At 45.3% G+C, this 16,298-nt stretch overlaps 1 protein-coding gene across 1 annotated transcript; it reads left to right on the top strand.

Annotated features, from left to right (window-relative positions):
- The first annotated feature begins 1,836 nt into the window (after window positions 1-1,836).
- Window positions 1,837-14,530, top strand: LOC311507147 (uncharacterized protein). Its single transcript, XM_084571393.1, has 5 exons — window positions 1,837-2,536; window positions 3,401-3,568; window positions 7,620-7,744; window positions 8,348-11,813; window positions 13,471-14,530. Exons 1-5 carry the CDS (start codon window positions 2,060-2,062, stop codon window positions 13,858-13,860), a joined length of 4,626 nt encoding a protein of 1,541 aa, XP_084427519.1. The 5' UTR covers window positions 1,837-2,059; the 3' UTR covers window positions 13,861-14,530.
- Window positions 14,531-16,298: the final 1,768 nt, after the last annotated feature.

Here is a 16,298-nt window from a genome sequence, read left to right as displayed (position 1 = left end):
AGATCATCTCTGATCAGAATGACTGATCGGGTTTGAAGAAACACTGTCCATGAAAAGCTTTTGCATTCTTTATCGTCTGTTCAATAATAACGCAGATAAAAATTAATTATTTATGTTAGAATGATATCAGATATGTGGTCGTGGTAGAAACACATCTGTTCAGGTTTAACTGGATCGTATTCAGATATTTCTGAGGTAATAATTCTAACTCTTTGTGACATTCAACAGATCCTCTCCACACGGTCACGTCCCAGAAAGCCTGGACTGAATCACTTCTTTTGTGTTGATGTTTTGCGACAGAGTCACCTCCGACGACGGTTAGTCAATAAGCGCGTGGAGGAGAAGAATGGAGTTAAAGGTGCGCCAGAAATAGCCTCGTAGTTTGCTTCCTGTAATCTTTTTAAAGCTGCTGAGTCACTTTGAAGTGAGCGCGTGGCAGATGAAGGAGCGCGAGACCTCCAGACGACGTATCTGTGTCATCTCATTGTCACAGAGACGCACGGGAGGGAAGTTATGAGGGGACTGGAACGAGAGGAAAAAAGAGACGAGGCGGCGGGAAGAGGAAGAGGAAGAGTGAGGAAGTGTGACATCAGTTCTGTTCAGACCAAACGGTTGGAACAGTGAGTGACAGGCCTCAGCAGCCTGGGAACCAGAGCAACACTTTATCAGTCTTCTGCCAGCTGGCAAGTCAACAAGGAAAAGATGAGTCAGGAAAATACGTTCAGTAAACAAACCATCAGTAGTGAAACCCAGACAGAGTGAAAGTTGGAAATGGTTAAGGTTTAAGGAGGAGTTCTGTTTTACAGAAACTGACTGGACGCAAACAAAATGTTCCAGTCACGTTAATTAGTGCAGAAAAAAAAAGAATAAACCACCAGATGTAAAAGAGCAAGAGTGTTAAAGGTTATTGTGAATTAGAGCTCTAAGTTCTAATATCCCGTTAGTGCATCCTCTTTTTTGCACGCCACATGTGTCCAGAGCATAAAAATATTGTGTCCTCTTCTATTTAAGAAGACGTCTGCAGCTACTGGCCATCTGATAGAAATATAACTGAGCCTCAGGTTTCCATCAGACTGTCACCGAATAAAGTTAAAAGTCAGTTTTTGTCGTACGTTCACCTCACGAGGACAAAGTTAGAGACTAGTGGCGGTAACAGACGGGGTCCTGCAGCGTGAGCGTCACTGAGGACTCTAATAACTCCCTGCTGCATCAAGCTTCATGTCTTTATGACGTCCCGCCGTCTTCTAGGGTGAAATTAAATCTAATTACGACCTTCTCTGCGTCTGATCTGCTGATAATGTAATGACGTGCGGAGGTTTAATCTCTGTGGAGATCAGATAAAGTCATTAGACGGTAGAATATATAACCGTGTCTCTGTGAAGACTTGTCTCTGTTGTTGTTGCGTAAACCTCTGACTTTTTATTTAACTGAAGAGGTCAAAGGTTAGACTCATAGTGGTTGTGGTTTTGGAGCTGGTGGTGATGGGAGGATGTTTAAGCGGCTCCAGGTGCCTCCATGTTGTTCCTACCTCTGTGCGGTGTCCTCAGGTGTGTCCCTGCTGGAGCTCACCCACGCTGCCTGGCACCAGGTCTGAGGAGGAGGCAGGAGCGAACAGGTCCAACAGCTCCGTTTGAGGCGCTGATGGTTTTTCCAGGAGCTGAGGGCCTCGTTAATCATTCCTGATGTCGCTCTGTTCACCAAACCCAGGCCTGGAGCTCCGCGGGTCACGTGACAAAAAGAAAGAAAAAAAAAAAAGGTGTGCGCTAGTGAGACAGTGGAGGGTAGGTGTGTTTTATCTGTCAGGGTCACACCTGTCGGGCGGTGCCGCCGGCGGCATGTCACTTTCTCTCTCTCTCTCTAACCGGTAAGTTCTCTATTCGGTAACGGGGGAGATATCAGTAATAATGGCCGAGTGTTGACGCGCCATGGCCGGACACACGAGCTCCGAGACTGACCGAGGAAGAGGACATGACTCACCTGTGGAGCTAAAGGACTAAAGAGACACTTTTGGGGACACTTGTCAAAGTTTACGCGTCGTTTTCCGGTGAGTCCTCCGCTCATGGCTCTGTCCCAGGTCCAGTGTCTGGACGACAACCACGTGAACCCGCGGACGCACGAGTCCAAAGCCGAGTTCTTCTACTGCGAGGAGCAGCGGCTCGCGCTCGAGGCGCTCCTGAGGGATGGTCGCGAGGCGTTCCTCAAGCACCTGGAGGCTCGCGGCCTGCGGGGCTTCCTGTCCGACCCGGAGCTCGAGGCTCTGTCCGGGGCGGTGGAGCCGTACGACCCGGGCTCCGAGCTGTTCCCGGACAATGAGGCTGGAGGAGGAGGAGGAGGAGGAGAAGGAGAACCGGCGCCGCTGTCCCTGCACTACTGGCCCGACCTGTCGGACACCTCCATCCCGCAGATGGACCTGGGCTGGCCCAGCAGCGAGGCGTACCGGGGGGTGACGCGCACCACGGTGCACACGCAGCCCCCTCTGGAGGGTCAGGTCCACATCAAGGAGGTGGTCAGGAAAATGATTGCACAGGCGCAGAAGGTGCGTGGAAGGTTTCTTTAATTAGAGAAACTAATTTATTTGCACCTTTTTATCTTATTTTCTTATACACACATTAGTATCAGTCCATTAGTATTCACTTCAGCTCTGTAGGCCTGTACTTAGATCCTAATATTAACTCATTAAAGTGTCACTTTAGTTCATTTTTTTATCCAAACAAAGCTCTGACATGTTTCCTTCTTCAACACCTTATTCCTCTGACCAAACTTTAACCGTTGACAGACTGAGCAGAGCAGCCAGGACGGGGCCAGAGTACAGGCTGCTGACCGGCCAAGAGTAAAGTGCATCTTGATTAAGCCGCTTTATCAGGACCAGACAGGAGCACTGAGCGCTGTAACCCTGTGTCATTCCGTATATTTGCATCGATATGTGCAGCTCTGCCCGTCTCTTCCTGCAGCCGAGTCACCCGAACAGTTTATGACGGGGTTTTATTTCCCAGCAGCTTCTCTTATCGATTGAAACAAACCTTTTGTGGGTCCAAAAACAAAAAGTGGAGCGCTCAAATATTTTACCCGAAACCCGAAGAACGACCCGAGTCTTGTTTGTTTAACAGGAAAAAGGTAAAAGCTGTGTTTGTGTAGTAACTTCCAGCCCCAGGCGTGAGCCACTAGGGGTTGCCAAACATAAGGCCCGTGGTCCAAAACAAGCCCGCCAGAGGGTCCAGTCTGGGTTTTGCAAAATGCAAAAATTACATTTTTATGACCGTAACTGGAATTTCTGCATGGTTTTAGCAGACATAACACGACACTGAGTGTGCAGAAGTTACACTTATTTTCTTAACAAATTTCACCTCGTTCGTAAACTGTTTTGTAAAAGGATGTGAGAGCCGTGTCTGTGCGTCTCCAGGTGATTGCCGTGGTGATGGACGTCTTCACCGACGTCGACATCTTCAGGGACTTGATCGACGCCGGCTTCAAAAGGAGGGTTTCTGTTTACATCCTGCTGGAACGGACAGCGCTACCTCACTTCCTGGCCATGTGTCACAGGGCCAACATGCACGCTGGACACCTTAAGGTAAGCCACTAACCTCGCACTTCGGCATTTGTGGATGGTTGTCAGGGAGGACGTTGGCTGGAGAAAAAAAATGAAGTTTGTGCTTCAACCGATTCAGGAAAAAATATATAAGTCTCAGAGCTATTTAGCTGGAAACTTAACTTCGGCCCATCGCCACATAGAGCCTGTTGATTGGCCCGTTGGTCTGGCATCCAGGCCACGGTGGAAGAGGGAGTCCAGCTGGAGAATTTGAGGGGCCAGGTGAGACGATGGCGAGATTAAAACCCCAGAGATCTGCAGGCAGATGAGAAAAGCTGAAATTAGCATGCAAGACCCGAGGAGGTTGGAACGGGGTTAACGGTGGAGATGAGCCTACAGTCTGGCAGAGTGGAGGAGTTGAAGCTGGCAGCTGGTAAACCCAGTCCCACACACCTGACTCCACTCAGGCAATCAAGGCACAACTTAGACACACGAGGAGGAGGAGGGTGGGACAGTGGGACAGTCATCAAAGACCAAATAGTTTGGACAGATTGACTCGACACAGCTCTGGACGGAGGGTTTATAACCAGAGAGAGATAAGCAAACAGAAAATGAAAACTTCCAGAGAGGTGGATCTTTGACCTGAAACCATCGTGCAAATTACATCTGAGTTGTACACACAGCGTCTGTACCTGCTGACATGGGATTCATTTCATGCAGCTCTTAAAGACACATTTCCAGACAAACCGTTGGATTTATTGCATTTGCAGGAACATTTTAACCCATTTTAATTAATGCTTTGTCTCTTCTTCAGACAAACACGTAATAACAATCAATAAAACAGCTCCACCAGCCACCACACCCATTAATAAACTTAAATATAGATTTGGTAAATATCTGTCTCAGTTCATTCATGTCCTCAGACCAAGGTGAGGTTTGTCCCCACTGGGAATAAAAATAACTCTAACGCTGTTGTAGAACACAAGGTAACAACATCTGGCAACTGAAGTCAAGACATTTTTATTTATTGTAACGTCTACTCTAAAACCACAGAGCTTTTTAAACCATGCAGGAAGTTGTGGGGGTATTCTGCAGGAGTTTAGCCCTCACTACTTAACCCTAGAACACTAACGTTATAATTAGTAACACCACAGCTAACGTCGGGTTTGTTTCACCTGATAAAAAAATACTTCTCGTCAAAATATATTGAAGTGCTTTTATAAGCATTACACTAAACAAGAATTATATGCAAATTCCAGGACTGCTTACCAAGCTCTAGTATCAAAGAATAAAGATCCGATAATTGGCGTGCCAGATTATCCAAGCCTGTGACAGGATGATAGATGTGCATGGTACGCTGCCATAAAAATCCGGTTGCAAGTTATTACGATCGTCTGATTTAATGCACAAACACTAATGAACACGTAGCTGTAGAAAAAAAATAACAAAAAAAAAACAGGGATCGGAGCGAGGGAACAGTCGTACCTTCGATGACGTCACTGCGCGACCTGAAGGAACCCGATTACAGACGCAAATCAGACGGCAGCAGCACAACGAACATCACGTGACAACAATCTCCCTGTTCTAGGGTTAAGAAAAACGAGAACACACATGCACACACAAACATATACGGGTTTCTGAGTTTGTGGCTTTCTAATTGGCCTGTTATCGTAAAAGAAAAACCACTAGCTATATAATAAAAGATAAAGAGATCTTGTTCTTGTTTGGACGTATGAAATCGAGGTGCGTGGGAAAGGCTATTGTGTTTTCCTTTTGAGACGTAAATCTTTAGTCCCAGCTGCCAAACCACACGTTATTGTTATGACATAAGGCTGCCAATGTCTCCGGTGACATGTGATTCCTCCCCAAGAACAGTAGATAAGAGGTTGTTAATGGTTACAGTCGACTAAACACGGCTCACTTTAGTGATGCTAGCGGCTCCCTTTGTTTCTGACCTGATCTCTGACGGGCTTAATGTTGAGATCTGAGCTCTGTGGAGTCATATTATCTGCTGCGGGACTCCGTGGACGTTTAACACCTCTGCACACTATTATATAGTGTTAATCTTCTGTGATGGACATTAATCGAAACGCCGCCAATTGTCTAAAACGTCCACGCAGTACGTATCCGACGTGGACCTCACACAAGCACAGACTCTCACGCTCCGCTCTGCCAGTTTCTGTCTCGGGGGAAGCAAAGTGAAACACAAAGGCTGTAACAGCTTTCGGTTCCATCTGGGTCTGGAGTCGTTTGACAGTTTGTGCTTTAGCAGCAATATGTTCATCTGCCTCGTAACATAATACGTGAATTAGGTTTTTATCTTAGCTGCATTTGCTTTTCTGGCGCTTTATCTCTTTAGTGCACACTTCGCCTGAAGTTAGTCAAATATTTGAAGTGTTTGATTGTGGTAAGAAAGTGCAGCTTTTCCTCACACAGAGAGGAGTCGTTGTTTCAGATCAAACAATTCATGCAAGCGTGCCCGTCTTTCTTTATTCTTTTAATAGCTGTTCCAGTTTTTATTTTGATGAGAAGTGTCTGACAGTTTTATATCCATTTCACGGCCGCATACTCTGCAGGATCAATCTCTGGATCGGAGCCTGTTCTGACAAATAAATGGAGTATTTATGATATTCATAGTCTTGGTTTGTGGCAGCCCAGAGAATTTGTAGTCCAGCTATACAGCAGTGGCTGCAAAATCTGCACAAATGATGACTCTGTGGAGAAGCTGAAACTCAAGGAAGCTGTAGATTTTACAGGAAAGCAGTAAGTGACGAGATGGATTTGGTTAAGGTGTGGAATATGGCACGTTACTGGGAGTGAAGAGGTGCCAAATTCTTCTGTCTCCTGACGTCTGGTGTGGTTTAAGAACACAAATCTGCAAACTCGACAAGTGCAAATCTGCAGTCGACTGCGATCTCTACGGTACACTTTGCAATTAAAGCTTCTTTTGTGGTTTTATGTTCACATAAAAAAAGTTTTGTCTGACAGCTTTAAGTGCTCAATGCCAGCAGTTCTGAGGAATGTGGATTTATCTGATCAGTTAACCAAAGGAATGACAGAGTCAAGGGTGTGGTAAAAGGAGGGAGGAAAGACGACTGGTTGTATAATGTGTTCAGCACCTAAAGGTCAGACTGAACCTCCTCAAATGAGACGGTTCAAGTCTAAACTAAAAGGCTTCTGTGTCAGGGTGACCCATTAAAATGAAAGCTTATAAAATATTATCAGGAGTGTCTAATAAGCGTCGGGGACATTTCATAATTGGATGCATACTTTAACAGTGTTGTGGTTTATTGTGGTTGATTTGACTTGATGAGGTGTTAATGTTTTATCTGTCATTTATGACTACTCCGTATCCTTTACCATTCTTTTATTGTCATGAACGGTAGATAAGCAGCTCATTGAATGCATCAGTCATACGGTCACACCTGTAGACCTGTTAGAGTGGCTATGTTTGCACATGTAAAAAAAAAAATGTGTGCATACACAGACACACAAGGACATTGTGCACATTTAAAGAAATGGTATGGAAGTGTTTGGTGAACCGATAACGCTTAAAATGCTGAAATTATGGAGGACTGAAATCTAAATTCTTAATTGTGTAACAGAAAAGTAAAATGAAATTTCCAACAGACACCAGACTTTAATGAAACAGAGACATGCAGTGTATGCAAAAGCACCATAAGCGTATCAGTTGTTACACCCTTTGGATTCGAATACAGGAAACATAAAGAAGTGGACCGATAACAGATCCCTGTGGGACACCAGATCTGAATCAGATAATAGTAGTGTTTTACAGTGTTTTTCCATTAAAGTTTGTGGAAACATTCTCAAAAAGCATCACTTTTGTCAAGTATTTGCATTCAGATATAGTACCCATAAGGAAGTGGACCGAGAACTGATCCCTGTGGGACACCAGATTTCAAGTGGAAGCATACAGGTCACTTAGAGACAACATGACTTCACACGATCATCAAATTAACAATTGTTCTTCACTGTTTCAAGATTAGTAAATCACTGCTATTGTGTTTAGTCATGGCCTGAAGGTAGTTCTGGATCTGAAATATGATCTCTGTGTTTCGTTTTGTTTTTCCAGCATCTTCGCGTTCGCTGCACAGAAGGAACTGTGTTCCACACTCGGTCCTGCACTAAAGTCAGAGGGCGAATGGGCCACAGGTTCATGTTCATCGATGGAGACAAAGCTGTGTCTGGCTCATACAGGTCAGTGTGCATCATGTGTGCAAAGAGGTGATCTTCTTCTGCCCCACCTGTCTTTGTTTTTTGTTTTTTTTGCATGGTGAGATATGAATAAACGACATGTTCTATTAGTAGAGTAGACAAACAGGTTGTAAATGTATCCAGTGTACATATATAAATGTTTTTACAGTGCAGTTCCTGAGAAACAAGAAATACTCTTAGTTCTCTTCTTTCAGAATGCAGATTATATGTAGTCTGTGGCTTAGTGTATATGGAAACTTATATTCCACTAATAATCAGAATAACACTGCCTTAATCAGATTAAAAAACTCAATCAGGTGTGGAGGGCTGATGTAAACCTCTGATAACCATGTAAACTCTTGATCTGGTTGTAATAAGGCCATTCTCTCTGAGCATGTCTGCTCCACGTGGGGGTAAACGTCAGGTGAGGAGAAAACATGGAGGTAGAAGGAAGTTTGAGAAGATGCACCAAGCTGGAATCCATGTGGACAACAACATTGGAGACGTGGAGACATCTTGGTCGTCGTCTTCTACTCTAGACATTCAGGACTAGAGAAAAAGTTTAACCGTATTGTCTTTGTCTTTGTCTTTGTTTTGTGTTTGCAGTTTCACTTGGACGTCCTCTCGACTTGATAGAAACCTCATCACCGTGATCACGGGCCAGGCGGCGGATGGCTTCGACCGACTCTTCCGCGTCCTCTACGCCTCCTCCAGCTCCGTTGACCTCCGGCAGGTCCCCATGGATCCTGAGCCTGAGCTGGAACCCCTTCCTCAGCCAGCTGCCGTGGCGCCCCCTTCTGCTGCTGTTGCTCGGAAACTCCACAACCCCAAATACGCCCTGGTTGCTGCGAGCAACCCCAGCCCCACCAACCCCGCCAACCCGGCCGGCCGCGACGGCCCCAAAGAGCCCCAAGTTTCAGACAACTCCAAAAAGAAGAAGCAAGGGAGGGCAAGTCGAGAGACCACACAGAATGAGCCCCCCCTCCACCCTGGACTAGTGGGTCTAGAAAAAGCTATTTTAATCACTTACTTGCCCACCTGGCCAGAACCTGACCCCCCGAGTGATGTTATAGGATTCATTAACGTTCGGGATGCCAACAAGCCGACTCAGGTGCATCTGCAACGCTCGGAGATGTTTGAAACCAGCCAGGCTATCAGGTTCAGCAGTCCTTTCAGCAAGGCAAAGGAAACCCTACCACAGGTCGCGACGCCAAGACAGCCGACATCTAAACCTGAGGAGTCGAATAAAGATAAAATCAAAGCTGAGGAGCCGGCACGACTCAATGGACCTCCACAAAATGAGGCACCTGAACAGAAATCCCCTGCATCTGGGCAACAGTCTGAACCTGAGAAGGACACCACTATCAACCATGAACTGTGTTCAAACCAAGATGGAGGCCATGAAACACCAAAGCTCAGTGCACAAGCACCAGCTCCGGACAACAAAACCCAAACATCACAAACTGTCTCCTCAAACGGTCCTACGTCAGAATCAGACACGAAACAGGAAGAAGAAACTGTCACTAATCTAAACATACAAAGTGCTGCTGTGCACAGGACTCACATTCTGGATTCACACGGTACACAAACCTCTAAACATGAAAAGACGGATTCGCAACCAGAAATCTCTCCTGACATCCAGACTTCCGTCGTCCACGGCGACGTTTCCACATCATCTGCTTCTCAGTCGGTTATTTCCCCGGTCCTTTCTGAAAGAAGTCACAGCAACGTTACTACAAGCTCCTCCACTCCTCTTCGTACTCGTACATCTTCTTCTACAGCAATAAATACTCCACTCCCTCCATCTCCATCTCCATCTTCAACACCATCTTGTTTGAACTCAACTCCTCCCATTCCTAAACCTCGTACTGTGCAGCTGGTTATCAAAGACAACATCGACAGCAGCGATGGCAAGAAGCTGCCGGTAATCTCCATTGTCAGGAGGCTGGAGACCAGCATAGGACCTTTAATAGTCCATGACGAGACTTCTACAGAGACATCCGCAGTGAAAGAGTCTGAAACTGTCCCAGAACTAGAGAACAGCAGTGACAAAAAAAAACGAGAAGTAACTCTGCAGCAACAACAGAGTTCAACATCCCAAGAGATAAAGAATAAAGAAGGAGATCGACGACCGAATGGAGTCGAACTACAAACCCAGACAGACGTTTTGGTTGCTGATGGAGCAAAATCAGCCAGTGGGAAAGTTCAAGACATGAAACCAGATGATCCAAAGACCTTGAAAGAAATTAAAGATTTAACTAAAACAATAAAAAACTGCAAAGAAACATCAGGGAAGCAGAAGATCGATGAAGGAGAATCAACCAATGAGGGAACAAAGAGTGATGAAGTAGATGGAGCCATAATACAAATCCAAATTCTATCAAAATCAGCAAGTGTGAATATTCAAGAAATAAAACCAGAAGATGCAAAGACCTTTAAAGAAACTAAAGATTTAACAGAAACAGATAAAAATGGCAAAGAGGCTTCAGAGAGACAGAGGGTTGATGAAGGAGGATCAACCAGTGAGGGAACCAAGAGTGAGGAAGCAGGTGGACGACAGGATGGAGCCGAACTACAACCCTACTCAGATGATTTGATTGCCGATGCGCCAAAATCAGCCAGTGGAGGATCCAAAGAGGATTCCAAGACACAGAGCATGCCAAACCATTTAGCCACGGATAAACCGGTCAATGGAGCAACGACTGAAAAAGAATCAACCAGTGAGGGAACAAAGAGTGAGGAAGCATCAGCAAGTGTGAATATTCAAGAAATAAAACCAGAAGATGCAAAGACCTTTAAAGAAACTAAAGATTTAACAGAAACTGATAAAAATGGCAAAGAGGCTTCAGAGAGACAGAGGGTTGATGAAGGAGGATCAACCAAGGAGGGAACCAAGAGTGATGAAGCAGATGGAGCCGAACTACAAACCCAGTCAGATAATTTTATCACTGATGCACTGAAGTCAGAAGGTGTGAATATCCAAGAAATACTTCCAAACGATACTGATCCTGAAACCTCAACCAGTTCTGAGACAACCCCAGAGACGGAGACAGAGAAACACCAAACAGGCGGTGAAGTTCCAGATGACAAAGACGTGACACACTGTAAATCGTACCTTGCAAGAGTGCATGATCCTCAGATAATATCCTACTATTCACTGACTCCTGTGGACATGATAGATGTTTTAGATGATGTGGACTCTTTAGAATCTCCAGTTTCTACCTCTAATGAGCCGCACATATGTAAAGACAGCGCCGCCGATGGCGCGTCTGCTGCCGATGGCGTGCACAGTAAACAAGTACGATTCACAAACACTTTCGAAGAGCAGATTCCTAAAGTACGAGGGAGCATTCACACTCCTGAAAAAGCCTTCCATTTACACCTCTCCGAGACTCTCATTCCAGACCTGCGTTCGCCAACTGCCGATCGTTCGCTCAGAGCTCTCATACGCACTCCCACTCCCGATGGATTTCCTCCAACCCCAGACTTCCGAACGCCCACGCCCGACATCTTTGACGGCTACATCTCTCCGAGACCGGACTCCGCCACCTCTGATGAGTACTACGAATGTACCGACTCTCCTCTCAGTGAGCTGCCCTTTGAACTTGGAGGCTTCAAACACACAAACGCTGTCACCGTTCCTGCATTCACAAGTTACAGCGACGGTGCTGCTAAATCGGACAGTTCTTCTCTCTCGACATCTTCTTTATCATGTCAGATTACTAGCGAAACAGAGGACGCTGCAAATGAAGACGGTAGTGAGAAGCGAGAATCCCAGAGGTTAAAGGACGGAGTAAGAGACCACTTAAACCAAATTAAAGATTCAATAGATACGTCAGGAAAAGGCAAACAGGCCTCTAAGAGGAAGAGGGGGCTGCACGACTCAACAGAGAAGCTGGTCGATGGAGGAGCGCCTGAAGGAGCCAATGAGGCGACGGAGGCTAAGCGATTGTCCATCGTTAATCTAGAGGAGGTTATTTCTGGCGAAGAGAGTCGAGACAAAGAGGAGGAGGCGCTAAGACCCAGCGGTGGAGAGAGGACGGAGTCGACCAGAGAGGCTGAGGTGCAGAAGGTACGAACAGCAGCAGATGCTTCATCTTTTTTGCATTGTTGAGTTTCATTAGAAAGCACAGTTTGCTGTAAGTGTATAGTTTAACAGAACCAGGTCAAGTGAAGGGAATGGATTCTCTTTAGGTGCAGCTCTGATAAACCTGCAATTGATAAACCACAAGACTGTTTTTTTTTTCTATCTGTTCCTTACCATGAGGAACATATGAAAACCCCATGTAGGATCTATGCAGCATGCACTGGGAGCCTTAAATTGTACATGCACCACAGAACGTGCCTCAGAAAAGAGCAGCAGACTTAGAGTTGGTGCCAGGTACAAACCACGAGCTGCAACAGTTTGACATTAAACTGAGACAGAAGAAGTGAAGGAAAAGGAAAATGCCAGATAAGGGCAGCAGAACGAAGACAGAAACTTTTCTTAATGAAGTTCCCTTAAGATAAAAAAGAAAAGGTCAGTGAACCAGAACTAAGCAGATGATTCGATCAAGAGACTCTTCAGTGAATATCAACCACCTTTACACTGACTCTCAAAGAAATAAATGAGTTTGCAGTTTAGTTGTTCCTCAGGGTAGATCTAATATTAAAATGTGTTACATGAATAAACGATTGTGTTTTAATAAAGTAAAATGAAAATCGTTCGTCAGGCCACAGAGAAGTAGGAAGTACACACACGACAAATGTTTTGTGGAGGAAAGTTTATCTGGAGTCTCTCTGTTGGGAACTGATTCTGCTCCAGCAAAGATATGCCGGACCAATCAGATCGTTTGGGGGCGGGGCTTCATGTGGCGGTCACGTAGCACCCACCTAGACCAGACCAGGCACCCCCACCCCATAGCAATGACACTCCTTGATGGCAGCAGCCATCCCCAGCAGGATGCAGCCTGACAGACACACACACAAAAACACTTTAGGAACAACTAAAAAAATAACATGAAGAACAGCACAAGGTGTTGACCTGGCCTCCAAATTCACTAGATCCCAAACTGATCAAGTATCTGTGGGATGATCCACAGAGGCCCCTCCCCTCAAAGGGCCCCCCACTAACAAGAGGACACCCTCAGAAGGCCCATGTCCATTCTCTGATGAGTCACCACAAGGGAGACCTGCACAATATTAGGAATGAAGGTGGTCATAATGTTATGGCTGATCGGTACTGAGATGTTTGGTTCATGTCTGTATCATTTATGCTCATTTGAATCATTGGTCATTAAAAGTGCTGCATTTCTTTACACGTGGACAGATCCAGGCTTTTTGTTTCTCCGTGTTTCCAGTTTTTGTGCTAAGCTAAGCTAAGCTAAGCTAACCTATTTAGTGTGCAGACAAAAAACATCCTTTAATGGTTTAATAGTCTTTTTCTTTTGTCTCTCCTGCTGCACATGTTCACCCCGTTACAATATTAATGAATGCGTAAAACATTGATGCTTTCACATTTATTGGCGTTTAACTTCCTGGTGTGTTCTGCTCAGTGAGGTGTTGTTGGCGTGTCTTAGCTCCGCTCAGTCATGTAATATTTACTGAAGTGACAATAAAACAGCGTCTGTTCCATCTGCACCCAAGCTTTCACGTCACCGTGTGCAGGAGTCGTACGCTGCATTATAGATAAGTTGGCTCACTAATAGAAGAATGGAGTATGACCTTCAGTCAAACGTGTGTTTCTGCAGGTTCAGCAGCAGGACGGCGGCGCGTCCCCCCTTTCCCGACCATCCAGATCCCCTCAACCCGTCTCGGCCTCTCAGCCCGTGGGAAGCCTTCAGACGCAGGATAACACGCCATCTCCTCATAAGCCTCTATCCGGACCCCCTCCTCCGGCGGCAGCGCAGAGCAAAGCGAGACCTGGACAGAACCAGACTCCTTGCCTGAAACCACAGCCTGAAACCCAGACGGCGACGGAGACACGCGGACACACGGAGGACAGCAAGGGTCCATTTAGCTTCTCTTTGAGCAAACTGTACAGCCTCAGAGGCCTGAAGGACAAGATGAGCAGAGCGCCACAAAGCAAGAGAGGCAGCGGCTCCAGCTCTCAGGCCCAGAGACACAAGAGCACAAGCTAGAGGAGTCGTCACTCCTTCTACAAACGACTCCTGTTCACGAGGCTGCATTTAAACCTTTACCACTTATTTTCATATTGAAATGCAGCTGTTCTCTTAGCCAGGACGTCTGTCTCCGTCTTTAACCCTTTAATACGTTGTTATTCTGCACAGTTTCATGTCAATTGACAAAGAAACAGTTTAATCTTCCATAAGATCTCAGGACACATTAAACCAGCTGCAATTTAGGGGTGTTCACATCCAAGTGTAGAAACTACAACCACTCTTTTTGCACAAGTGACTGGATGGTTGACTCAGAGACTGTTTCATGGACAGGTGCAGGACGTTACATCATTATGTCTTAATGAATGAATGAATTAATGAATTGTGTTTGGAAACTGTTGCTGTGGCTGGTGTAAGGACTGGACGTCCAGACTGGGGATCCTCTTCAAGACAAGTGAAGAAATGACAGACCAAACGATAGACCGGATCAAACTAAAACAAAAGCTTCTTGGGTGGAACTGATTGCAGTGTTTGCAGTGTTTGCCTGTGGTGCCATGTGGTCTGTTTTATTAGAGTTTAAAACGGGTATGAATGTTATTTTTTTTATATACGTATGTATGAGATGAACTGTCTCCAGTTCTCTATCAGTGGATGGCTAAAACAAAATAAAAAAAGAACTCTCTCCTTCACTTTAGGTTGTGTCTCCCCTCTGAATTTGTACATTTTAATGTTGGGGTATTGTTCTTTGTTTCAACCAGATCCCATCTACATTGCTTGCATGCTTGTGTCCTGGAAGACGCATCTGAAGAGACGAGCACAGTGTGCAGAGGTGCTGGCTGCAGGAAAACCAAACTGACCGAAATAAAAAATACTAAAAAGCCATTGTATTGATCCAGGAGGCAGACGTACACTAGGTGCAAAGGTTCCCAGTGCTCCTTAATGCAAATATCTGATCTGGCAATCACGTGCCAGCAAGTTCAAACTCAATGTCAGAGGAAAGATGGTGGTCTGAGTATTTCAGGAACTGCTGATGTGAGGTTTTCATGTGCAGGGTTTACAGAGAAAGGTCTGAAGAAGAGAAAACATCTGTGGTCTGTGAAAGTTCTCATCCAGGTCATGGTATATCAAAACCCTCCAGAGGAAAAGCAGTTACAGAAAATGAATGAATGAATCAGAACTTGTAGAGTTTCTTGAAGAGGTTTCATCCAAGTCTTCGGTTCTAAAGGACTGGTGGGGGGTTGGGGTTTAATCAAGAACATCTATGGGTGGTGTCCACCTGAAACTCTCGTCTAGTTGGAGGAAAACCGTTCTTATCTGGTTCATCTTCCCTAATGGAATGGTCTACTCTCAAGGCGAAACTTCTTGGGGACAGATTAGTCAGATTAGATCTCGGTCCACGTCCCCTGTTCAGAGGACGGTTGCCATTGTTACAACCCAGCTATCTAGGAGTAAAAGGGGTGCCACCAAAGTTCAAATATAACTGGTCTAAACTAAAATTAAACAAGTAACAAGTAACTGAACATAAAACTGATTTTCTAATCAAGACACTTCTACGTGTCAAGACTGCTCCAGTACGAGACGTTCTAATCTGAACAAAACACAGTCGTTCAAAAGCTCCATTCAAAACATGCATCTAACAAGGTTTCACTAACAAAACTGACACCAAGGGAAGTTGTTCTTTGTGTCGCACAACTGCTTTGCATTCTTGACGAACAAAGCCTTTTTAAAGGCCTCTTGATCGGGGCAGCTCTCTGATTGGTTGCTGGATGAATGGATGAAGATGGAAGGTTGATCGGGGAGGAGCCGGGAAGCTGAAGTGGTCCAGGTCTGATAATTTAAAGCAGATTGCAAATACACAGAAATATCCACATGGATGTCTTCCTCTATTCTGTTAACTCCTGTATAAACCTTTTAGAACTAAAGAAACGTTTTCTAGCTTGTTTCTGCTTGGGTTTCTTTGGGTTGCATCAGTACCTGTTGCTTCTGGAGGTCAGAGGAGGGTGGTCAGACTGACTGGAGCTGAGAGAAAGGCAGCACTAACACCTTTGCATCATTTAGATAATTCTTCAACCAATCAGTGCAACTGAGTTTGTGACATTAAGTGACTGAGGCGTTCTCCACGTCTCTCTTTATATTTCTGAGTCCTTACACCACCTTGGATCGATTCTATTTGTGGACCGTGCATGGTTGGAGCTACGGCTGCCCCGCCTGCCAACTGAAATACTTACAGCTTGACATCCAGCAGAACCTCGGAGCTGGAAAAAGAGAAGAGCTGTCAGAAACGTCCTGTGCAATCTGACGACGAATCTGCAGGAGTTATATTTAACTGCATGTTTCAATCCTGCAAATATCAGCTGGGGTGGGACGAGGCTGCGAGTCGTCACCTAACATTTTACTTAAAATTCAGACAAGCGGCACAGAGTAACACAAACCTTTAATGTGTGAAATGACTGGAGGCG

The sequence above is a fragment of the Chelon labrosus genome (genome assembly GCF_963514085.1).
Source record: "Chelon labrosus genome assembly, chromosome: 21".
NCBI classification, from domain to species: Eukaryota; Metazoa; Chordata; class Actinopteri; order Mugiliformes; family Mugilidae; genus Chelon; species Chelon labrosus.
Note: the sequence above shows the minus strand (reverse complement) of the source record. Positions and strands in the feature narration are given on the sequence as shown.

Excerpts from the sequence above, each read along its gene's own strand:
- LOC311507147 (XM_084571393.1), top strand. The coding sequence starts at position 2,060 with ATGGCTCTGTCCCAGGTCCAGTGTCTGGACGACAACCACGTGAACCCG. Across the intron at positions 3,569-7,619 it reads TGCACGCTGGACACCTTAAG|CATCTTCGCGTTCGCTGCAC; the intron begins GTAAGCCACTAA and ends TTGTTTTTCCAG. Across the intron at positions 11,814-13,470 it reads GAGAGGCTGAGGTGCAGAAG|GTTCAGCAGCAGGACGGCGG; the intron begins GTACGAACAGCA and ends GTGTTTCTGCAG.